We start from the raw sequence: 21,252 nt of genomic DNA on the forward strand, positions 1-21,252 counted from the left end.
TACCTTCAGGAGAGAAAACCGTACCCGTGGAATCTGCGCGGAAAAGCTTTCGCCAAAGGGACAGATGACGAGAAACAGGACCACGCACACAGGCGAGAGGCCGTACGCCTGCCACGTCTGTGGCATGAGATACAGGTGTTGCGCCTATCTCAAGGTGCACCTGCAAACTCACGAGAGCCAGCGGCTGAGTGAAAATCTCAGAGCTTGTGCACGAAGGTTTACACGCATGGCATAACTTAACCTGTTGGCCAGTCATGAGTTTGGCTACTAATCATATGTGTTTAAAATGAGTTGATCTGGTGCATCAGTAGCCAGACATATCGTACACACTGATGTGAGAAGTCACCTTTTTCTATCTGCAGATGGACGTTTGGGTCGAGTTGGCTGTTATATAATTCTGATATTTCATTGAACCAGTTATTAAAGTTGCCATATTCAGATTGAGTTGATGTGGCCTTTCGCTCCAAATTATTTCTGTGAGGAAGCAGCTTGTTTAGTAATCTGAGGGTTGCAGGTTTGACTCTGCGGCTAACCCAGCCTAGTCAAAGCACGATACTGAACCTGTTGATGTGTCTGGGTGAGTTTACTATGAAAGCTTTAGCCTTTTCTTTTAACTCACCCGTTCAAATTATATTTAGGCTTAAAGTTATAGATAATTAACAGCATGCTGCTTTGATTGACAGGTGCAGGTGCAGTTACAGTGGCATCCACTCTTAATACTGTCAGTGCTCCTAATGAGCAGTTGGCCTATTGCACATGCTATCAGTGTATGAATGTGACAGGCGCTGAGTGGTCTATGACCAATGTCCATGTGCCATTTATTTCCAAGTTCAGTTGAATTTGGGAAATTGCAATGGTGCAATGCCAGTTTGAGAGAAGAGGTGGGAATGACCTCTTAATTTAGCAGATATTTGATAACTGCATGCCAAAATAATACAAGCAGTACAGAGAAGAGGTTGTAACAGTAACAGTTAATAAAGTGTAATACTTCATTAAAAGCTGTATAATTTACAACTTTTTGGACTATTGCTGCTAACCCACTATCCATGTTAGCAGCTGCACTTTGTGTTTACAACGATTGCACCTGATGAAATCTGATCTGACCACACTATAACGGAAAGTGAGACAGAGCCCCACGGGATAAGGCTAACACCTCTTGGGGGGTACCATGAGTGTGCACGGCTTCGCAGGTGCAGTAAAAGCATGAGATTATGCCTAGCCAAATATCTGTGTGGTTTAACCGTTAGGATGAGCAGTGTTAAGAGATCCGTGGGCTTATGTTCTACATGAGAAAGTCCTGTGTCCTGTATGTGTGTTTATTTATTTATTTATTTAATCTTTGTTACAGTGATATTTCATAACAGAATCAGACAGACATTACACACACATGATCCAAAAACAAATTCTCTGCATGTGAACTTGGCCGAGTTGTTTAAATTTCATCCAGGTTATGCATCGTGTCTGCCGGGGAAATATATTTTCCTACCCGTAACACGCAAACACATCTGTGCCAGTGTGAATGTCCCGTTGTGATGTTTTTGAACGACGACTGGAAGAGCCCCTTAAAAGTTTTGTTGTTTCACTCAAACTGCTGAAATATGTTGCCACTTACCAAGACAGGCAGCACATTTCATGTATGTTTTTGTACATTGTTCTGTGTTTGTCTTCTTATGATGGAACCAAGTTTCACATGAGGGGGACAATAAAGTTTAATATGTTCTCATACAACTAACTGCAGTCTGTTTATCTTTTCATGGCTCTCGTCAAAATATTACACCACAACATCTTGGTTGATCTTCAGACATACTATAATACAAGCTCCTTGAGCTAAAATGAATTGGACTTGTGATTAAAAGAAAATCTGGAAAACGATATAAAAATTCAATTTCAAAAAAGCTGAATCAAAAAAAAAAAAATAAACATAGGGGGAGTAACGTACCCCTCCGACAAGCCGGAACAGGGCGAAAGAGTGGATGAGAGAGAGAGAGAGAGATAGAGAGATAGCAGAAGAGAGAGAGCGCGAGAGAGAGATAGAGAGAGAGAGAGAATAGGAGATGAGAGGGGAAAAATGCGGGGGGACGGACGTGGAGTAAAAAGAAAGTATTGAGGGCGGAGGAGGGGAGGTGAGGGAGATAGATATAGAGAGCGGATAGGAGGAGAGAGAGATAGAGAGAGCAGCGAGAGAGAAGAGAGAGAAGCGCGCGCGGGCCGCCTCCTCCGGTGGGGGTGGTGAGGAGAGTATCTATCGATCGAGCGAGCATAGAGAGAGCTAGATACGAGAGATATATTATAGAGATAGATATAAATAAAAGAAACGCAGCAGAAATAAATAAGGTTTTGTGAGACGACAAGGCAGTACAAAATATTGGTGTACAAAGAGAATAGTCTAGATTATATAGATATTATATATATATATCTATCTTAGATAGATATCTATATCTATATATATTATATAATATATATAATAAAAATTTCCACTGGTCGGCTTTGGAGGATTGTTACTGGACTACAAGCAGCTACCAAGTATTTTTATTTATTTTAATTCAGCTAATATTTTTGAAAATTGAATTTTTAATATCAGATTTTCCAGATATTTCTTTTAATTCAAAACAAGTCACAAGTTCATATTTAACTCAAAGAGAGCTTGTAATTATAGTCATAGTACATCGAAGATCAACCAAGAATGTTGTTGGTGTAAATATTTTGACGAGGCCATAAAAAGATAAACAGACTACAGTATTATGATGAGACATTATTAAACTTTATTGTCCCCCCTCATGTAGAAACTTGGTTTCATCATAAGAAGACATCACATAGAACAATGTACAAAAATACATACATGAAATGTGCTGCGCTGTCTTGGTAAGTGGCAACATATTTCAGCAGTTTGAGTGAAACAAACAAACTTTTAAGGGGCTCTTCCAGTCGTCGTTCAAAAACATCACAACGGGACATTCACACTGGCACAGATGTGTTTGCGTGTTACGGGGTAGAAGAAAATATATTTCCCCGGCAGACACGATGCATAACCTGGATGAAATTTAAACACCATCGGCCAAGTTCACATGCAGAGAATTTGTTTTTGGATCATTGTGTGTGAATGTCTGTCTGATTCTGTTCTGAAATTATCACTGTAACAAAGATTAAATAAATAAATAAATAAACACACATACAGGACACAGGACTTTCTCATGTAGAACATTAGCCCACAGATCTCTTAACACTGCTCATCTCTAACGGTTAAACCCACACAGATATTTGGCTTAGGCATAATCTCATTGCTTTTACTGCACCTGTCGAAGGCCGTGCACACTCATGGTACACCCACAGAGGTGTTATCGCTTATCCCGTGTGGAGCTCTGTCTCACTTTCCTGTTATAGTGCCGTCAGATCAGATTTCATCAGAGTGCCATCGTTGTAAACACAAAGTGCAGCTGCTAACATGGATAGTGGGTTAGCAGCAATAGTCCAAAAAGTTGTAAATTATACAGCATTTAATGAAGCATTACACTTTATTAATAACTGTTACTGTTACAGCACCTCTTCTTCTGTACTGCTTGTATTATTTTGGCATGCAGTTCATCAAATATCCGCTAAATTAAGAGGTCATTCCCACCTCTTCTCTCAAACTGGCATTGGACACCCATTGCAATTTTCCAAATTCAACTGAACTTTGGAATATAAATGGCACATGGACATTGGTCAGTAGACCACTCAGCGCCTGTCACATTCATACACTGATAGCATGTGCAATAGGCCAACTGCTCATTAGGAGCACTGACAGTATTAAGAGTGGATGCCACCTGTAACTGCACCTGCACCTGTCAATCAAAGCAGCCATGCTGTTAATTATCTATAACTTTAAAGCCTAAATATAATTTGAACGGGTGAGTTAAATAGAAAAGGCTAAAGCTTTCATAGTAAACTCACCCAGACACATCAACAGGTTCAGTATCGTGCTTTGACTAGGCTGGGTGAGCCGCAGAGTCAAACCTGCAACCCTCAGATTACTTAACAAGCTGCTTCCTCACAGAAATAATTTAGGAGCGAAAGGCCACATCAACTCAATCTGAATATGGCAACTTTAATAACTGGTTCAATGAAATATTAGAACTATATAACAACCAACTTGACCCAAACGTCCATCTGCAGATAGAAAAAGGTGACTTCTCACATCAGTGTGTATTGATATGTCTGTGGCTACTTGATGCACCAGATCAACTCATATAGCCAAACTCATGACTTGGCCAACAGGTTAAGTTATGCCATGCGTGTAAACCTTTCGTGCACAAGCTCTGAGATTTTCACTCAGCCGCTGGCTTCTCGTGAGTTTGCAGGTGCACCTTGAGATTAGGCGCAAACCTGTATCTCATGCCACAGACGTGGCAGGCGTACGGCCTCTCGCCTGTGTGCGTGGTCCTGTGTCTCGTCATCTGTCCGCTTTGGCGAAAGCTTTTCCCGCAGATGTCGCACGGGTACGGCTTCTCTCCTGAATGGTATCTCATGTGTGTTTTCAGGTGACTGCTCGTGTTGAAAAGTTTGCCGCACAGGCCGCAATGATACGGCCTCTCCCCTGAATGACTTCTTTTATGGATGGTAAGGTTTTGGCTCTGACTGAATGCTTTGCCGCAAATATCACAGTGATACGGCTTCTCCCCTGAATGAGTCCTCACGTGCACGATGAGATGCTCTCTCCTATAAAATGTTTTATCACATTCTTGGCACATGAACTCTCTGACGCCCGTGTGTATTCTCTCGTGCAGCCGGAGGCAGCGGTTATTGGCAAAGGTTTTCCCGCAGACGTCACAAAAATAGGTTTTGTTGTGGCGACCTTTCAGATGAGTTATGAGCTCTTCTGTAGACTGGTGTGTCATCCCACACACGGTGCAATCTATCTTGTTCTCGTGTGTCTTTATGTGCTTCATCAACGAGCCGATGTACTGGAACCCCTTTCCGCACAAATGGCAAAAGCTGCGACCTTTTTCGTGTTTAGCAGAACATTTGTCATATGGCTTCTTATCGACGCTGCCGCTTTGTCCTTGCAGTATCTTTCCTTTCTGTTGCATCATTTCGGTCTGCTCTCCTTTGCTTTCCTTCAGCTCCTCCTCATCATCATCATCATCGTCCTCGCTCTGGGCTGAAGAAACAGGCTGCATCTCATAAGACGCGTGCGTCTCCGGCTGATCCTGCTCGCTCTTCACGATTTCAGGAGAAGGGCAAATGATCTCCTGTGTTTGACTGTCCTGCTCTTCTTTTATCTCTGACATCTTGAAGTCAGTTTCACCTAAGCAGTAGGTCCAGTTGTTATTCTCCACGTCTGTGCAGGTCTGAGACGGTCCTGGGACCTCTGTGCTCAGGTTGAAGTTAGTCTCTTCTGGTGTTGAGGGTCCTGGGGCATCACGTTCACCTCCATGCTCCACTGTGCTGCAGGTCAGTGAAGGCTCAGCTGCAAAAGAGAGGAGGAAAAGTTACCCAACATCAAGTGTTCATCACATTACTGTGAAGATATAAAGCATCAAAACACTCCTGCTGCTGCAGAGCTTGTATACTATAGAGTGCGCATGCGTGAAGTAACATCCATAGCTATACAGCTACTCCTTCAGCCACCACAACAACACTGTGTCAAACAGCACATGCAACCAGAGTCTCACACCTGGTTTCTTTCGCAGCAGGTCCAGCTGGTGTCGCAGACTTTCCACCTCCTCCTTAGATCGACTAACTTCGGCTTCGTACAGAGCTAACGTGATGGTCTTCTCCACCTCCCCGAGGATCTCCTCCGCCGCCGTGTACAGCCGCTGATGGACAAACGACCTCAGCTGAAACATCGTGGCGTCCATGTCTCAGGAGACACTTAAGACACGGACAGAGACAGAGGGGATAAACTCAGCTGACCGAGATCCCAACCTGTCAATCCCAACACAGGCTGTCAATGCACGGCAGGCACGACATCACCTCCGGTTTGAGTCCTTCAGAATAAAAGCGTCAATTTCAAATAGAGATGGGTGAGAGAGGTGAATGTAAGAAATACAGTGACAAAAACCTAAACTACATGAAACAAGATTTAAAAAATAGAAACTGAAACTGGAATCATATTCGACTTCTAAATATTGTATATATACATAGATATACTCTAGATAGATAGATAGATAGATAGATAGATAGATAGATAGATAGATAGATAGATACTTTATTGATCCCGAAGGAAATTCAAGCATCCAGTAGCAGCATGGAAAACATACATTCAAATCAAATCAAATTGTATTTGTATAGCCCAAAGTCACAAAGTGCATTTGCCTCTGAGGGCTTTACAATATGTACAGGGGGGTGACACCCTCTGTCCTTAGATGCTCGGTTCGAGTGAGGAAAAACTTGCCCACAAAAAACATTTGTGGGCAAGACATCCACATCCACAAAAGGTGGAAGAAACCTCAGGAAGAGCCACAGAGGAGGGATCCCTCTCCCAGGATGGACAGACGTGCAATAGATGTCAAAAAAATGAATATGAATTGTCAATAAAATGACAATGAATTACAAAGAATGATAAAATGATTACAGTAACACTGAACATACATTAGAATGAACCTATAACACAGGAGCCATGCGTTAAAATTGACCTGAGATAGATGTAAATTTAAATATGTACAGAGAAATTAAACATTTAGATAGAAAATAAATATATAACTGTGTTAAGAAGTTAACCCGTAACATCTATACAAAGACTATATATATGTGTGTATTTAAGAGATAGATATAAATGATTCAATTCATTATAACAAAACATTGAGGAACACATCTTTTTTATTTTTACTGGTTTTATTTTGAAGGCCGCACAGTCAAACCGGAAGTCTCATTGCTGCAAGCGGAATGTTTGTTCAGAGAACTTTGACCACACACACACACACACACACACACACACACAGACCAGCGGATAAACACAAAATACTGACCTGAGACCAGAGGAATGTCGTTTTGTAGTTTCTCCGGCGGTGAGGTCTTTAAAGACCACTTCAAATCAGGTACCTTCATGACTTTACCGTGTTGTACTTTATCCTGAATGTCTGCAGAAATGTCGGCGCTGCAGCAAAAGTAGCCACTGTCGGCTAACTACTCACTGTGACGATCGATAACTTTACAAACAGCATTTTAAAACTGTAACTACCAGAAAAACAAACTTCTAGGACGGGTCAACACTGCACACATGATCACAAATTAAACTAATGTACGTAATACTGCGATAAAAAGCTGAACTAGTTGACTTTTGTAACCCATGTTCAGGTTACACAATGACTGAATGTTACAACACTGGATGTTGTTCAACACATGAGATGTTACAACCTCTAACAAACACATTACAAACATCAATGCAAACACATTTAAAATGTTATATATATATTTAAAATATGAAGTGAAATGACAGAAATCGTGATAAATGATTAAAGGATGCTAAACTAGTGATCTAGTCATGTTGGTCTCTCATCCCTCCTTTCCTCCTCAGGGATTTATGCATGTGCCAAGTGTGAGCACCAGCTGTTCTCCAGCCACTCCAAGTACGAGCACTCGTCCCCCTGGCCGGCCTTCACAGAGACCATCCTTGAGGACAGTGTGTCCAAACATGAGGAGAGACCCGGGGCATATAAGGTACAATTGATAAGAGTTTAGTGGAGGGAGGTATATTTCATTTCTAGGCCAGCCAACACATTATTTCATACTTGTGTATTCAGTATAAACACCTACTGTAAGCCACTAGCAGAAGAGACTTACTCTAATGTGTTGTCGAAGGTGCGGTGTGGGAAGTGTGGAAATGGGCTTGGCCATGAATTTGTGAATGACGGGCCAGCCAAAGGCCTGTCTCGCTTCTGAATATTCAGCAGCTCACTGAAGTTCATCCCTAAAGGTATGATTGCACGATTACACCGGGTCGCAGCTCCTTTTTCTGTCCTATTATACCGGCACTGTTGTCTCTTTTACATAGTTTATCCACCAGCGAGCACTGATAAACTTATTTTTGCGACATAAAAAATGTCACTTGTAGTACATATCCTAGTTACAAGTCTAAAAAAAACAACTTAATTTAGATGCTATTTATTGAAGATGTAAAAAAGGACACATATTGATATCTCTTTCAAATATTGATGCGAGTTTTGGCTTCAAAGGTGCAGCATCAGGCAGGATATGAGGTTTCCGTAGAGCGTATACTTTAAACTTTTTAGTGCTAATTGAGTCAAACTGAGTTAAGTTTAGACACCCTGGTTCTAATGTACGCACGCACCACCCGTCTCTCTCTCCACATTCTTCAGATAAGGTTGATGGACAATAAGGTGAGCCGTCAGAAGGAAGTGCTGCTGGACTTGTAGACGTTCCTCTGTGCTGCTGAAGCTGCGAAACAGCGAATGAAGAGTTCTGGAATAAAGCCCAGTCTGGGAGCACCAGAGCTCTGATGAAGATGACCTCGCCGTACGGCAAACGGAGGATCGATCTCAACACTTTTTTAATTATGCAGTCATCATCTGCAGGATAACATCACTGCTTACACACTCACGTCTCATCAGCTTGAAATGTATTTATGATGTTTGGATTTGTCTAATGGGGATTCTCATAATTCTATGAACTATTTCTTAAAGTATTTATTTACCAGGATTCAAATTAGTCTATTAGAAAGACTCAACTGTGAATCTAAGACCAGAAGAACCTTTTCTAAAGAATATTTTTAAATTTTATTCACACTTGACCTGCATTGTTTGGTGTACGATACAGAAAATGAGTAGCAGTATATTCTATTTTCACACTTTTCAGAGGCTTTATGTAAATGGATAACAATGATATGCAAAGAACTAAAATCAATATGTTTTAAATTAAAATAAAGCGATGCTTTGATGAATTATTGCTGTCTATATTCTTGTTTTCAAATATTAAGGTCACTATTTCTACTGACTGAATTGTCTCAGTCCTTTATATATGTCATCAAATGTAAACCTGGATTTCAGGTTTAACCACATCATGTCTCTAAAAATGGAATATGACGCTCTGTTACTGATGATGAGGATGTAAAACTGGTAAAAACTGGTCACGCATTTTCTATTTTTCCACATTATTTGTGGTTATTATAAAACATTGTTATATTAATGGCATGTAGTGTAATATAATGTGAAGTTTAAAACATGATTTTGTGAACAGTCTGCGGTGACACTACTGCTCAGTGATGTTAGTGCTGCCATCAAGTGTAAGTAATGAGAATCTGAGGGCAGAGCTGTTGATACTTGATCCAGACGTGCAGGTTTGTTCCAGCCTAAGCCGGCTGACTCACTGTAAACACATTTCAAACATTTGGTTTCAAGACGTTTAAAATGGATGAAATGTCATACTGTTCTTTCTCTGGTGGAGAAGAATACAAGAATCACTTCCAACCTGGTGAGTAGCAAAGGAAATGTTAAGTTTTAAGTAGTAAAATTAGAAGTCATGGTTCTTTTTTTTTTTTTTTGGTTCATTCATTGATTCTTTTTTCCTCCTCAGGTGTGTACGTGTGTTCTGAATGTGGGCACGAGTTATTTTCCAGCAGGTCAAAGTTCGAACACTCCTCTCCTTGGCCGGCCTTCTCAGAGACAATCCATGAGGACAGTGTGTCCAAACACCCTGAAGCATGGGGACCCTTAAAGGTAGATTTCCTGGATATTCGTCACAATAAACTGCATCATATAAAGCTGAATTTAATGGGCTGTTCACTGTAACACTTGTTATTAATCATAATGTATAGATATAGGATTTTAATTTGAACCTTCTGGATTTATGTGTATTAAAATAGGTTTGCTGTGGGAAGTGTGGTGGTGGATTGGGCCATGAGTTCTTGTACGATGGACCAAGAGAAGGGCTATCACGCTTCTGAATATTCAGCAGCTCGCTGACGTTCATCCCTAAAGGTGAGTCTATGATGGTTTCTATCTTTCTCACACACACACATCTTTAAAACACTGTTTCTTTGGCCTTTTCACTCTCACAGAGAAGGTTGATGGACAGAAAGGTGAGCAGTGAAAGAGAAGAAGGTTTTCTGCTGCTGATGGTGCAGACAGTGGATGAAGCGCTCCAGGATAAATCCTAATGGAGGTCCGGGGCGCTGATGGATGGTGGTCTCACCAATCTCAGTTTTTTAAAATCATGAGCATAAAAACATACACAAAAATAGGAAATTCACCTATGTTAAGTTGTACTGCAACTGAACAGACATATTATAATATTTAATATATGTATTAAATAACATTTTATTAAGATGTTTTGCAGTGCAATTACACACTTTTGTCAGTGGATGGCGCTGTGTGCCCTAAAAAATGTAATGAACTGCTTTTAAACTCATTGCATGAATAGTAAATGGTTGTGGACATCTATGTGCAAAAAGTTACACATAAACATTAAGCAAAGAAAAGAATACCCCAGTATCAGACCTCCATTTATTCCCGGGATTCCTTATGGCCAACGATATTAAAATAATACCTATAGCACTTCTTAGCGACTCAACTTTTCATGAGTATTTGTATATTCCGTAATGCTTCCTGCAAAGAATCACAAAAAACCTGTCAAAACCTCAGTTGACCTCCTTGCTAAACTCCTCTGACAGTGCTGTTGAGCAACAGATGCCCTCTTGCCATCTGTCATGGCAGAGGCCTGTCTTAGGAAGTAGATTCTAGAGTTACCTGGAAAACTTAGACCTGGTTCCAAGGACCAGACTTTGAGAGGGTTTCAGTGTTTTTTCCTGCTCGGCAAAGTTTCTCCAGGCAGCCGCTTCTTGGCCCGTGGAGTGGTGGAATTATAAACAAAGTGAGGATGTGGGGGTACGTTCACAACAGCTCGTGTGCTGTTTAAATGTCTGGGGACGCAGGTGTGGAGCTGCTCATTTCAAAGGCTCGAAGATCAGAGCGGGGGGAGATGAAAGCTACGGCGTCAGGCAGAGGATTAAGAAAAGGAAGTGCAAACATTCACAGATTGTAATGATGTGCAGTGGTGAAGCATTTAAAGCAAATACTGTTTTGTGCATTTCATGCGATGATGGTTTTGTCTGGGAGCTATGATCAAAACTCCTGAGTTCACTTCAGAGGGAGCAGCTGTTGCCAATGTGCTTTTGTTCTTTGTATTTAAAGAGAAGTATTGTTTTAAAACTTTAGTATTATACATAAATCATGGAGGCTGTCGATCGTAAATCTCTCTGAGCAACCAAGCGAGTCCCACAAACTACAAACCAGCAAACAGAACTGAAGTTTCTGTTTTAGGGGTCACGCACACAAGTATCTGCTATTGGTCAAAGATCACCAAATTTAAAGACGCAAACCTGCAAGCAACAGTTTCATTTGCCCCTTCGCTTGCAAGAATGGAAGTCAGCAGGAGGTGAAAATTTGCTAGTGATGATTTCGGCATGTGTGATCTTAGCCTAAATCCAAATGTTGCCTCCGACCTCACCCACAAACTCTTCAATACCTTCTATGTGATTGATTAGATGTCGCCACAGACAGACTAAACTGTCCTCAGGGTGGGTGATGTCTGGAAGAGGAATGGTGGGGGGGACTTCAGAGAGGGGAAGAGTGACAAACCCAACAACAGAGACCAAAAATACAAAGATAAACCACATGTGAGAAGGAGAGATGGAGCGGAAAAGGAAATTGCCCAGAACACAGGGCTGTAATTAGCATTTGCTATCTGCGAGAACACTCTTTCTCTGGCTGGCATCTGTGCACAGCTGTATGGCCAAGAGGAAGCAAACAGGAAAGAGGAAGTGGTAATCCTCTGATGGAATCATGAGATGGACTGACCTCTGGGGCTCATCCTACTCGTATAAGCAGACGGGATCCTTAATTACATTAAAGCACCACTACTCCAAAATCTTCCCCAGTCCCAAAGGCCAAGCCTCGAGCTACAGCCAAACATATGTGTGACTCATTCACAGGACATCTTGTTCTAATTGTAACGTATACGAGCCCATTGCTTAGATGTGGATGTTTACTGGCACTGCACCTGCTTCTGTTTTGAGCCGCAAAGCTTCTCATTCTGCGTCCACATGCCACGACATTATATCTGGTTCATCAAGGTAGTGCCCACTTAAAAACATGTGTCATCCTGTGGCTTCGCTTCGCACACGGCAGAGGCTGTGATCGCTTTGAAAAGCTCCCGAATGCGTGACTGTAAGAGAAACAGAGAGAAAACTCCTTTCATCAGGGGACTAATATCTGCAGTGTGTGATGTCTTCATCCATACATGGCGGGGCTGCCCTCCACATGTTATGGATGCACATATGCCGGCCAAACATCTCCCTCTGTGTAATGAATGCAAGGATAAACAAAGCTTTTATACATGACAGTGGAATCTGACTTTCCGCAACGCATCAAAGGAAAGTTCTGGAAAGTCAAGGCACTCCAGGTTGGGTATTGTTGTAATCCTGTCAGGACAACATGTGCTTGAAACAGACGGGGCTTAAGAGAACCGAAACAAGGATATCTTCGCTCGTCCTCTCCGAAAGGCCCAGCAGTGAACCACGATTCGAGTAGTTTACTGAGCATATAAACAGATTTTATATGTATATGAAATGCATATCTTGACGGGTCGTATTGGTTCTAAACACTGTAAATGTGGAATTTGGGAGTAATAAAAATACGAGTACATTAAAGAGAGAAACAATGAAAAACCTCAGTTTTCTGTCCATTCCAACAAAACGTCAACAGTTTTAAACATACGAGGGATCGTTTTGCAGAATTCCAAAAAGCCCAAAATACGGCATGTAAAATCCAGAGCATGAGGGCTTCCAGGGAGAAAATAAACAATATGAGAAATCTTCAATGGCTCCTGCCGCCTTATTGTCACCTTTATCACACCATCACATTCCTGTTTCTGAGCTCCACCAGGCTTTAAACACATATGTGTGTGCAAACATCGCTCACTATCTCCTCACTGATCTGTTTCAGGGGAGACAAGACCCAGAGACATCAGCGCAGGTCGGTCTGAGAGCTTCAAAGGGAATACTTGAGGTGTGTGGCATCGGCATTGTTCATGCAGATCAGGAAGAAGGGGTCCTTCTTTTGAGGGGGATGCTGGGATAAGAGAGATGATTGTGTGCCCACATGTCAACTTTTATCCTCCCCTGATCAGAGACTTTGGGTTTGAAAGGCCTCAAAGGTGGGCATAAGAAACAGTGGACAAACTCTTCTTATACTTTGCAGCATGAGTTTCAGAGACAGAGAGCTTTAAAAAAAAAAGAGCCTCAGATAAAAGTGTGCCAGCAGTATGGAGGTTGGTTTTGGATTTCATCTGAAGGATTTAAAGGGAGGCACGGCTCACAGATAGTCAGAGAAGTGATGGACTGTGGAAAATGTTGTATTTGTGTCAGCGCGTGTCCAGAAAAGTCGGAGGCCTTCGACGTCTAGAGGGGTTTGTGGCACGCTAAAAACATCTTTACGCAGACAGAGACTGAACACTACAGAGGAGAAGAAAAAAAAATTACCTCAGTCTTTCCCTGGGTACAGTACCACAGACTGTCTTCCCTCACCCCCACCCAGCTAACCCCAGCTCTCTGCAATTTGTGGCTGCTCATCCTCTGTCATCTTGGTTAGTAATCTCAGTGGGCTCCAGAACCAGAACATACTGCTCTTGTGTTAAAAAGAAGACGACTGCAAGCATGTTTGTGCATACTATTTTCCTTATATGAGCTCACATTCTTTGCTACGAATGTGTGTGTGTGTCTGCTACGCATGAATACGTTCACTCTGTATGAAATTTTGTGGACCCTCCGGCCCCCCACAGGCCCCAGATGGGTGGTCTTAATAGTCAAAATTGCTCCTTTGGTCATGCTGATTGTTAACTTCTGTGCAGTAAACGTTAAGAGGTGCCTGTGCTCTTTATTCTCCTTAGTGATTATAACCCAATCGGGAACCTATAATCTACCTCATTCCCAGTAATATGAGACAATTATGGAGGTGTTCTGACTTCAGCAGATTTTGTGAAAAATAGACAGACTGTCACATTTACAGTTGTATGGAGAGATGATCCACCAGAGCAAAACCAGATTTGTTTTTCTGTGTGTGATTGTGTGCATGTGTACAGGATGTGTTGTCTCCCTTAAAACAATGGTTAGCCTGGGGGAAAGTTAAATTAAAAGATTGATACCACTCTCATGTTTGTCTGTTAAATACGAAGCTGGCAGCAAGAGTAAGTTTAGCCTTAGCATAAAGACTGAAAAACAAAGGGAAAACAGACATACATATATATATATATATATATATATATATTTAATTTATACGAAAAAACAAGGATTTTACTAGAGGTTATGTGCTGGACTAACTAGGAGCAGTAACTCTGTTAACGAAAAAACATTTTTTTCAATGCATAGTAGCTAAAGCTTGTTTGAAAAGTCATGTTTCTAGACGATACACAGCAATTTGCATATCCATGACATCATATATACAAAGTTTTTAAGACCGGTGGAGCAGTGTAGTTGCTGATTGCAACCCCTCGCCTCACCCTCTCCTTCCTAACGTGAAGGAAAAAACATGAAGGGCCTCATCTAGAGCCAGTGTTTAGTTTGGTTTGTCCATTCTGGGCTACTGTAGGCACATGGCGGTTCAACATGACAGACTCCACATTCTAAGTTAATGAAAACATAATGATTCTTATTTTCAGGTGATTATACACTAATGAAAACACGGTTATGCATCTTATATTCCATTGCTGCCATATGCTGTGAATAGAGCCCTTTAAATCTTACACACTGGACCTTTAAGTCAAGCAAAGCAAATGAGTGTATTCCAAAACTGTTGAATTATTCCTTTATAGCACATTTAGCCTCTTTTGTATTGTTTCCTACTCCAAAGAATAATAATTACCAGATTTGAATAAAGAACTGAACACATCTGGAACCCCCTCGTTGCATGAATGAGGGGAATTCCACATACCTCTCCAGCTTTATGCCCCTCAGCATCTATTGTGCAACAGACACATTTTACCGTTTTAAAGCAACTCAACATTAGAGCCAACTATCTTTCTAGAGTTATGATTCATCACCTGTTTTCATATATCTAAAATAATCCTTGAATACATGATTTATATATCTTCAGCATTTGGCACAGGGAAACTTCAATTCTCCACATTTGCACTTTATTCTTTTATTTTTGTGCCAGAAAAGTAGATACGGTAATCGCTCCTGTCATTCACTGCAGAGTAATTATTTCTCTTGATCCCTCTGCCTCTCCCTGCTTGGCTTGTCAGTGTCCTGGATTTGTGCGGAGAACACCGTGTTATGCAAATAATAAAGACAGTGAAGACAGAGAGTGTTCTTTGTGTTTCCCCCGATGTGCACTGTATCTATAATAATTGTTTCATGGAGTGAGAAATTGCTTGGTCAAAACAGAATCCAAATAAATTTAAAATGTATTTTGGGGAAGTCCGCAGGAAAGCCGTCCTGCTGTCATTTGGACCAGCAGCTCTGTTGTGTCCCAAAAACACAGACCTCAAAACCCAAAGTGAGACCAGATGAGAGTGACAGGAAGAGAGAGGACGGTTTGTGTGTGAGTGTGCGTGACATCGTGTGTATGTGTGTGTGCGTGATGGTAAAGGGGTTGAAAAAAGAAGAGGTCAAAGACTCAGAATACATTCCCACAGGAATGAGGCTCACGGACAACCCAAAATGATTATCAGCTTTACGACAAAGTGAGGGTGTGGTGGTGGTGCTGGAGGACTAATACTAAGCTTTACTACGACCTTGACTCAAAGTTATGAACCTGCGCTGATTTGTAAAAGGTCTCGAGCCAGTTAATCTCTTGGCCCCATAAATTAAACAAATAGTTTGATGTTTTGTGATTTTTTTTTTCTGTTTCAGAGAGTTAGATGAGAAGTTTTATCACTCTCATTGAATCAGCTACAGTCAGATTAGCTAAAAATCAGCAAAGACGTGGATCATCAGTGGACCTGAGCTGAACTGAATGATGAATGGGTGCTCAAACAAGCCATTTGTAATTGCACCTACCTGCCTACCTGTCAGTCAAATGCTGTTAATTATGTATAACTTTAAGCCTGAATATAATTTGAACAGGTGAGTTCTACTCAGTACAGCTGTCATGAACAGGGAAATTAGCTATAGAGACCAAAACTGTTTTTTTGTACCAGGCTGTAAACATGTTTATTTCTGTGGTGAAGTTTGACATCTTAACATGGGCGCTTATGGAGACTCATACTGTAGCCAGCTTCAAGTGGACATTTGAGGAACTGCAGTTTTTGATACTTCCGCATTGGCTTCACTTCACAGCCACGGACAGCTGCCGCTCGCTTGATTAGGACTGGAAACAAGGCTCTTCATGAAGGTAATAAAGCACCTTTTGAACTCACTAATTAAAACTTTGTATGTTGTTAGTTTAATCTATAGAAAAACAATGTGTAAATGTGACAATTCACCATTTGGTATTGCTTAGCAGTTCTACGGTTATAGCTACATATTTAACATACAGACATGTGAGTGGTACAGCCAATTGTCCTTACTGTATGATGAATGATGATAAAAAAAAAAAAGCACACAGTGTCCAAGCGATGAGAAAATATTTTTCAAATTAAATGGTTCAAATGGTGAAACATCCAATTTTTAAAGTTCATTTATCTTTTTTTTCCTGTGTGGGTCACATATTTGGTACCCTCCTGTCCCCTCTGGCCAAAACAACCGTCAGCACCTTTGCTGATGGTTTGCTTGTTTGAGTCGCACATGATTTCGCATTCCTGTGAAATGCAGACTGGCCCCACAGGGTAGAAGCTCCTGTTTCTGCAGCATGAAACACACACACACACACACACACACACATACAAACACACTTTCTGTGGGCCTGCAGCATCTCACAGGACAGGTGATACTATTTTAGCAGTCCTGACTCAACAGTGAAGCAGCAGACAGAGAAGTTTCTTCTTTTTCTTTCTTTCTTTTTTTTTTTTTTTTTAGGATGACGGCTCTCTTTTCTCACAGTCGATGTGACAGGTTGGAATTCGAAAAAACATGGGAAACTCCAGAGAGCGGAGAGACAAACTGCTGTGGTTTTACACCAGTAATTATAGTCAGTTAACACCCATCTGATGACTGTTTGTGTTTTTATTTACAGAGATCGTCCAGGTTTGACTTGTTTACATAAGTGAACACGTAGCCGCCGGTTAAATAATGAGATGATTCACCCGGGCTGCTCGGTCACACGCATCTTTAGCCCTTCCAATTGTTTTGGATGAGCCGAGTGAGTCCAAATTAATGAGCTCGTCCATTTGGGTGGCGGTTCTGGCCCGGTAACAGTAGCACAGTGTCCGATCCACCCGTCCATGTCAGTGAATGGAAGGAAAGTTGTTTTTCACACACTGGGCGGAAATAGATGATGACAGTGACACATAAAAGGCAGGGCTGTGGTTTTGGATCTGACGTCATGGCAATCAACGTTTGAGTCGATGAAGCCTTTCAATGAAGGAAAGCCACACAGAACAGCCCACAAGCATTTCAGTAAGTAACAGTCTGGGATTGGGTACCACAAGTGGTACATGTGCACGCAGACTGGAACAATAGGCGTCCACAGCCACATGGATGCATACATAAGACCCTGAAGGCATAAAAGTCTCTGCACGCAAATCCACACACTTCACATAAACAGACACATGCTGCAGTTCAAAATGGTTCATCTTCACGGCTCTGTCAGATTTGCAGCCACACGTCTTAGTGAATCCCCCAAAGTGAGCTGCGAGGCATGAAACTGTATACCAAACTAATCATAGTTGTCTCTTTTTTAACCTCTCTCGCTCACACTCGTCGTCTGCCGTGAAGACGTTAAAACACATATAGGCACACACACACACACCGAGTCCCCTCACACCTCCTCTCTTCCTACCCGTGCCTCCACCCTTCCCAACACACCCAATATCACTTAGGAGCCAACCACCAGATCCTACTTTTCACCGCAGAGCTGTGGATTAGAAAAGAAGGCATTTCCCAAATGGTCTGCGGCTTGTGTGATGACATGATTGTCATTCAGTTTAATTCCCCCTATGTACTCTTTAGATCCACGCTCTACAGATACAATAAAGCACCCAAAGAAGGTAAATAACAGTTAAAAAAAACACTGCTGACTCCTGTACAGACTTGCTCCCTGGAAAGGCATCTTAGTTTTTATTGCCAAGATGAAAGACACATTGAAAATTGTTCCGCGCAGCTGGTTTATTGCGGTCAAAGAAGGTTCGCATGAGCTTTTTTTTTTGTTTATTTGAAAAATATCTGTGGGCTCACATTGCTATACATGTATATCAGTTAGGTAATTGAACCTCCTGGCTTTGGGTGCTACCCAAATCGAACCCTCATGAAGTTGGAAAGAATCGCAGCAAACTCTTCCTCCAATATAAATTACTCCCATGTTGAACTCGAGGCATTATGCGGGTCTAACACTGCTTAATGCATTCAAGGCCGACAAGGCCAAACATCTCTCCTCTCAGATCTAACTACAGTACATCCCCATCCTTTCAGTCATGTCTCTATAAAGCTGCAGGGCACGTCTGGGAATCTGTAAGTTCCCCTGGAGGCCAAAAGAGATCGATGCACCTGTGTGAAGGTGGTGGGACACGAGGGATGATAGAGGGTGGGAGGAGAACAGGAAGATATGGAGTGGAGGTGGAGGGGGGTATTGTGCGTGAATGGAGACATCAGAGTGATTTTGTTCAGTCCTCCGTCTGCTTGTCCATCCATCATTCTCAGTGACTTTGCGTACGTCTGTAGATGAAAGTTGGGAAGGCTCCAGGAGAAGGGTGGGGCTTTACAGTCGCTTTGTTGTTGGCTTTTTGTATTCAGGGATCTTCATGACCGGAGGCCTCAGCCATTGAGCGTCTAACGTATAGCAAAGAGTGTGTGTGACATCTTTTATTTTTTCAAAGCAGCTGCACTTCAGACAACCACAATATGAGTGTTAAACTTAACTGTTTTTGGGGGAAAAAACAATGCCATACAAGCTTCAATTAATCCAAAACAGTAGGAAAACCCTCTGACACTTCTTCAGTATTAGTACATAGCTCATTGATTCCAGACACAATAAAAAAAGCCTTTGAAGGAAACTACAGTCATGCCTCTGCACTGCTTCATGAGTATCTCCTGGGCGGTGGTTGCAGAGATCTGTCATGACGGCATTAAGGATTCAGCTCGGTGTCTTGCGGCTATCGCAAATGGCCGACAGCTTCTTCCTCGTACTGGAAATTACAAAATGAGAGTGGAACATTCTGCTTTTGCTGAGGAGCATTTGTAATTTGCTGTAATGGCTGACACATGTACGCGCCATCAGTGGGCCTCTGGCTATGGAAATCTCTATCAGTGGTACACACAGGGATGCAGCAGCAGTACACACCTGCAGGGACCAGTGGTTGGAAATGTAGTCTGGACAGCACACATGCATGCATAAATGCCTACACATGAATGTGAATGTACACAAAGATATTGAGACGTATGCACACAAACACAAACAGAGAGACATATTATCCAACCTCAATCCTATATACACAGATGCAGTTCACAACTTGCATGTCGTATTTGTTTCCTCAACACTACTCCTGCCTGTTTGTTTCTTTAATCTGACTGTTTATATTTCTGGGTCCAAACCTGTCAGTATAACTCCAACTAGAGCAATTAGCATGAGGGAAAAGCAAATAAAATGTCTGATGAAAGCAAATCCTGGATCCTGACCTCATTCTGACTGAATCTGCCGCTAGCCAGCAGACAGTAATTTCCAAAGCTGTGAATTCCTCGGTGCCAGGCTGGCCTCTCTTTGGATGGATTTACAATGGCTGTTTGTGCTTCAAAACATATCATTATTCTATATTTGCCTGGGTCATGTCAGTATCCACAGACCTTTGTTTGAGCGCTCGAGCACCAAACTGGTTTTACATCTCAGACGACGGAAATTGCAATCGCTGGCTTTGTAGTGCTCAACTTTGAAACGTTTATATTCCTCTGGGACCAAACGCCTATTCGCTTTCTTGTGCAGAGATAGATAGGAAGATTGATATCACTCCCATGTACGCTTATACAGTCTGCAGCTGGCCAACTTAGGTTGGCGCAAAGACTAAGCTAAAATAGAGAAGAGAGCTTGCATGAATACGTCTGAACAAATCGCTTACCAGCACCTCTAAAGCTTTATATGAGCTTTAGAGGTACTCCTGGGTGGATTTGTTACTTTTGGACTAAGCCAGGCGAGCTGCTCCTCTGACCGCCTTTGTACTGAGCTGAGTTAATCGGTTGCTGGCTCCAATGATCTTTTCACCTAACTCTTTAACAAGAAAGCGACTGATTGTGCCAGACTACCGCTGAGTTTCAATTTGGTCGGCATCTTGGTTATGCAACAGAATGGGAAGGGAGCACCGGAGTTGTGAAAATGACGGCTGAGGAAGCACAATGGCCGTATGGCGCATTACACCATGAAGTACATAGTGTACACAGTGAAGTTGGACATTTTAACATGGGGCCTTATGGAGATTTACTCAAGTGGACGTTCAAGAAACTGCAGGTTTTGAAACCTCAGCATTGGATTCACTTTACAGCCACAGAGGTTGCTGCTTGGTACAGACAAAAAATTTGATATACTACGTTTTAATAAGTGAGCTTTATTGTGTTACCAGGCTATCTGTTTCCTTCTGTTTCCAGTCTTTGTGCTAAGCTGAGTTAGCTGGCAGCATGCAGACACGAGAGTTGTATCTATCTTCTTATCTAACAACGCAAAAAAACAAATGTTCCTTTAAGTTTTTTAAAAAACGGAGCAGTGTGTATTTTCTCTGAGGATATAGAAAAAGAGATAAAATATAAAATCCTCAATTAGCCAACACAGTGAGTTTGCCAGATTCATGTATTATCTCTGTCTGAAACATACTTTGCCCCCGGGCGGAGTGTGTAAGCGTGTACGTGCTTCTTTCTCAGACAGATTATCTACCTCAGTTTCCCTTTACCTCTTTCCATCCCATCATCCATTCAAACAGCCACTTGGTGTGTTAGTCAGGTTCAAAGTCTGAACTCCATCTCTTTGCCAGAAGAAACTCTATACATGCTCCAGCTTTAGAGAGTCGGGGGAATATCCTGGTGCTGATCCTTCCTGTACAGCCCCCAAAATGTGACACAGTCAGCTGTCAGATACTGTATTTATGGGAAAGAGCCGTCTCAGGGGCCCCTCCGCGCTTCAGGCCTTTTGTTTTGGAGGTTTGTGTCGGGAGACTTGTCACCATGTCGGCTATGTGTTGGTTCAA

The 21,252-nt window shown here is 41.9% G+C and overlaps 2 protein-coding genes and 1 pseudogene across 2 annotated transcripts; 2 read left to right on the forward strand and 1 right to left on the reverse strand.

Moving 5' to 3' along the window:
* Positions 1 to 4,221: 4,221 nt before the first annotated feature.
* LOC113747114 (zinc finger protein OZF-like) lies at positions 4,222 to 5,951 on the reverse strand. The gene is made up of 2 exons (XM_027285527.1): positions 5,654 to 5,951; positions 4,222 to 5,446 (listed from the first exon to the last, which is right to left on the reverse strand). Exons 1-2 carry the CDS (start codon positions 5,835 to 5,837, stop codon positions 4,305 to 4,307), a joined length of 1,326 nt encoding a protein of 441 aa, XP_027141328.1. The 5' UTR covers positions 5,838 to 5,951; the 3' UTR covers positions 4,222 to 4,304.
* A 906-nt stretch (positions 5,952 to 6,857) lies between these two features.
* Positions 6,858 to 8,881, forward strand: LOC109142694 (methionine-R-sulfoxide reductase B1-A-like). Its single transcript, XM_019277284.2, has 4 exons — positions 6,858 to 7,016; positions 7,496 to 7,638; positions 7,780 to 7,894; positions 8,298 to 8,881. The coding sequence occupies exons 1-4, from the start codon at positions 6,962 to 6,964 to the stop codon at positions 8,315 to 8,317; spliced, it is 333 nt and encodes a 110-aa protein (XP_019132829.1). The 5' UTR covers positions 6,858 to 6,961; the 3' UTR covers positions 8,318 to 8,881.
* A 309-nt stretch (positions 8,882 to 9,190) lies between these two features.
* Positions 9,191 to 13,852, forward strand: LOC104918863 (methionine-R-sulfoxide reductase B1-A-like; annotated as a pseudogene).
* The last annotated feature ends 7,400 nt before the right edge of the window (positions 13,853 to 21,252 follow it).

This window comes from Larimichthys crocea, chromosome XII (assembly GCF_000972845.2).
Source record: "Larimichthys crocea isolate SSNF chromosome XII, L_crocea_2.0, whole genome shotgun sequence".
In the NCBI taxonomy this organism is placed as follows: Eukaryota; Metazoa; Chordata; class Actinopteri; family Sciaenidae; genus Larimichthys; species Larimichthys crocea.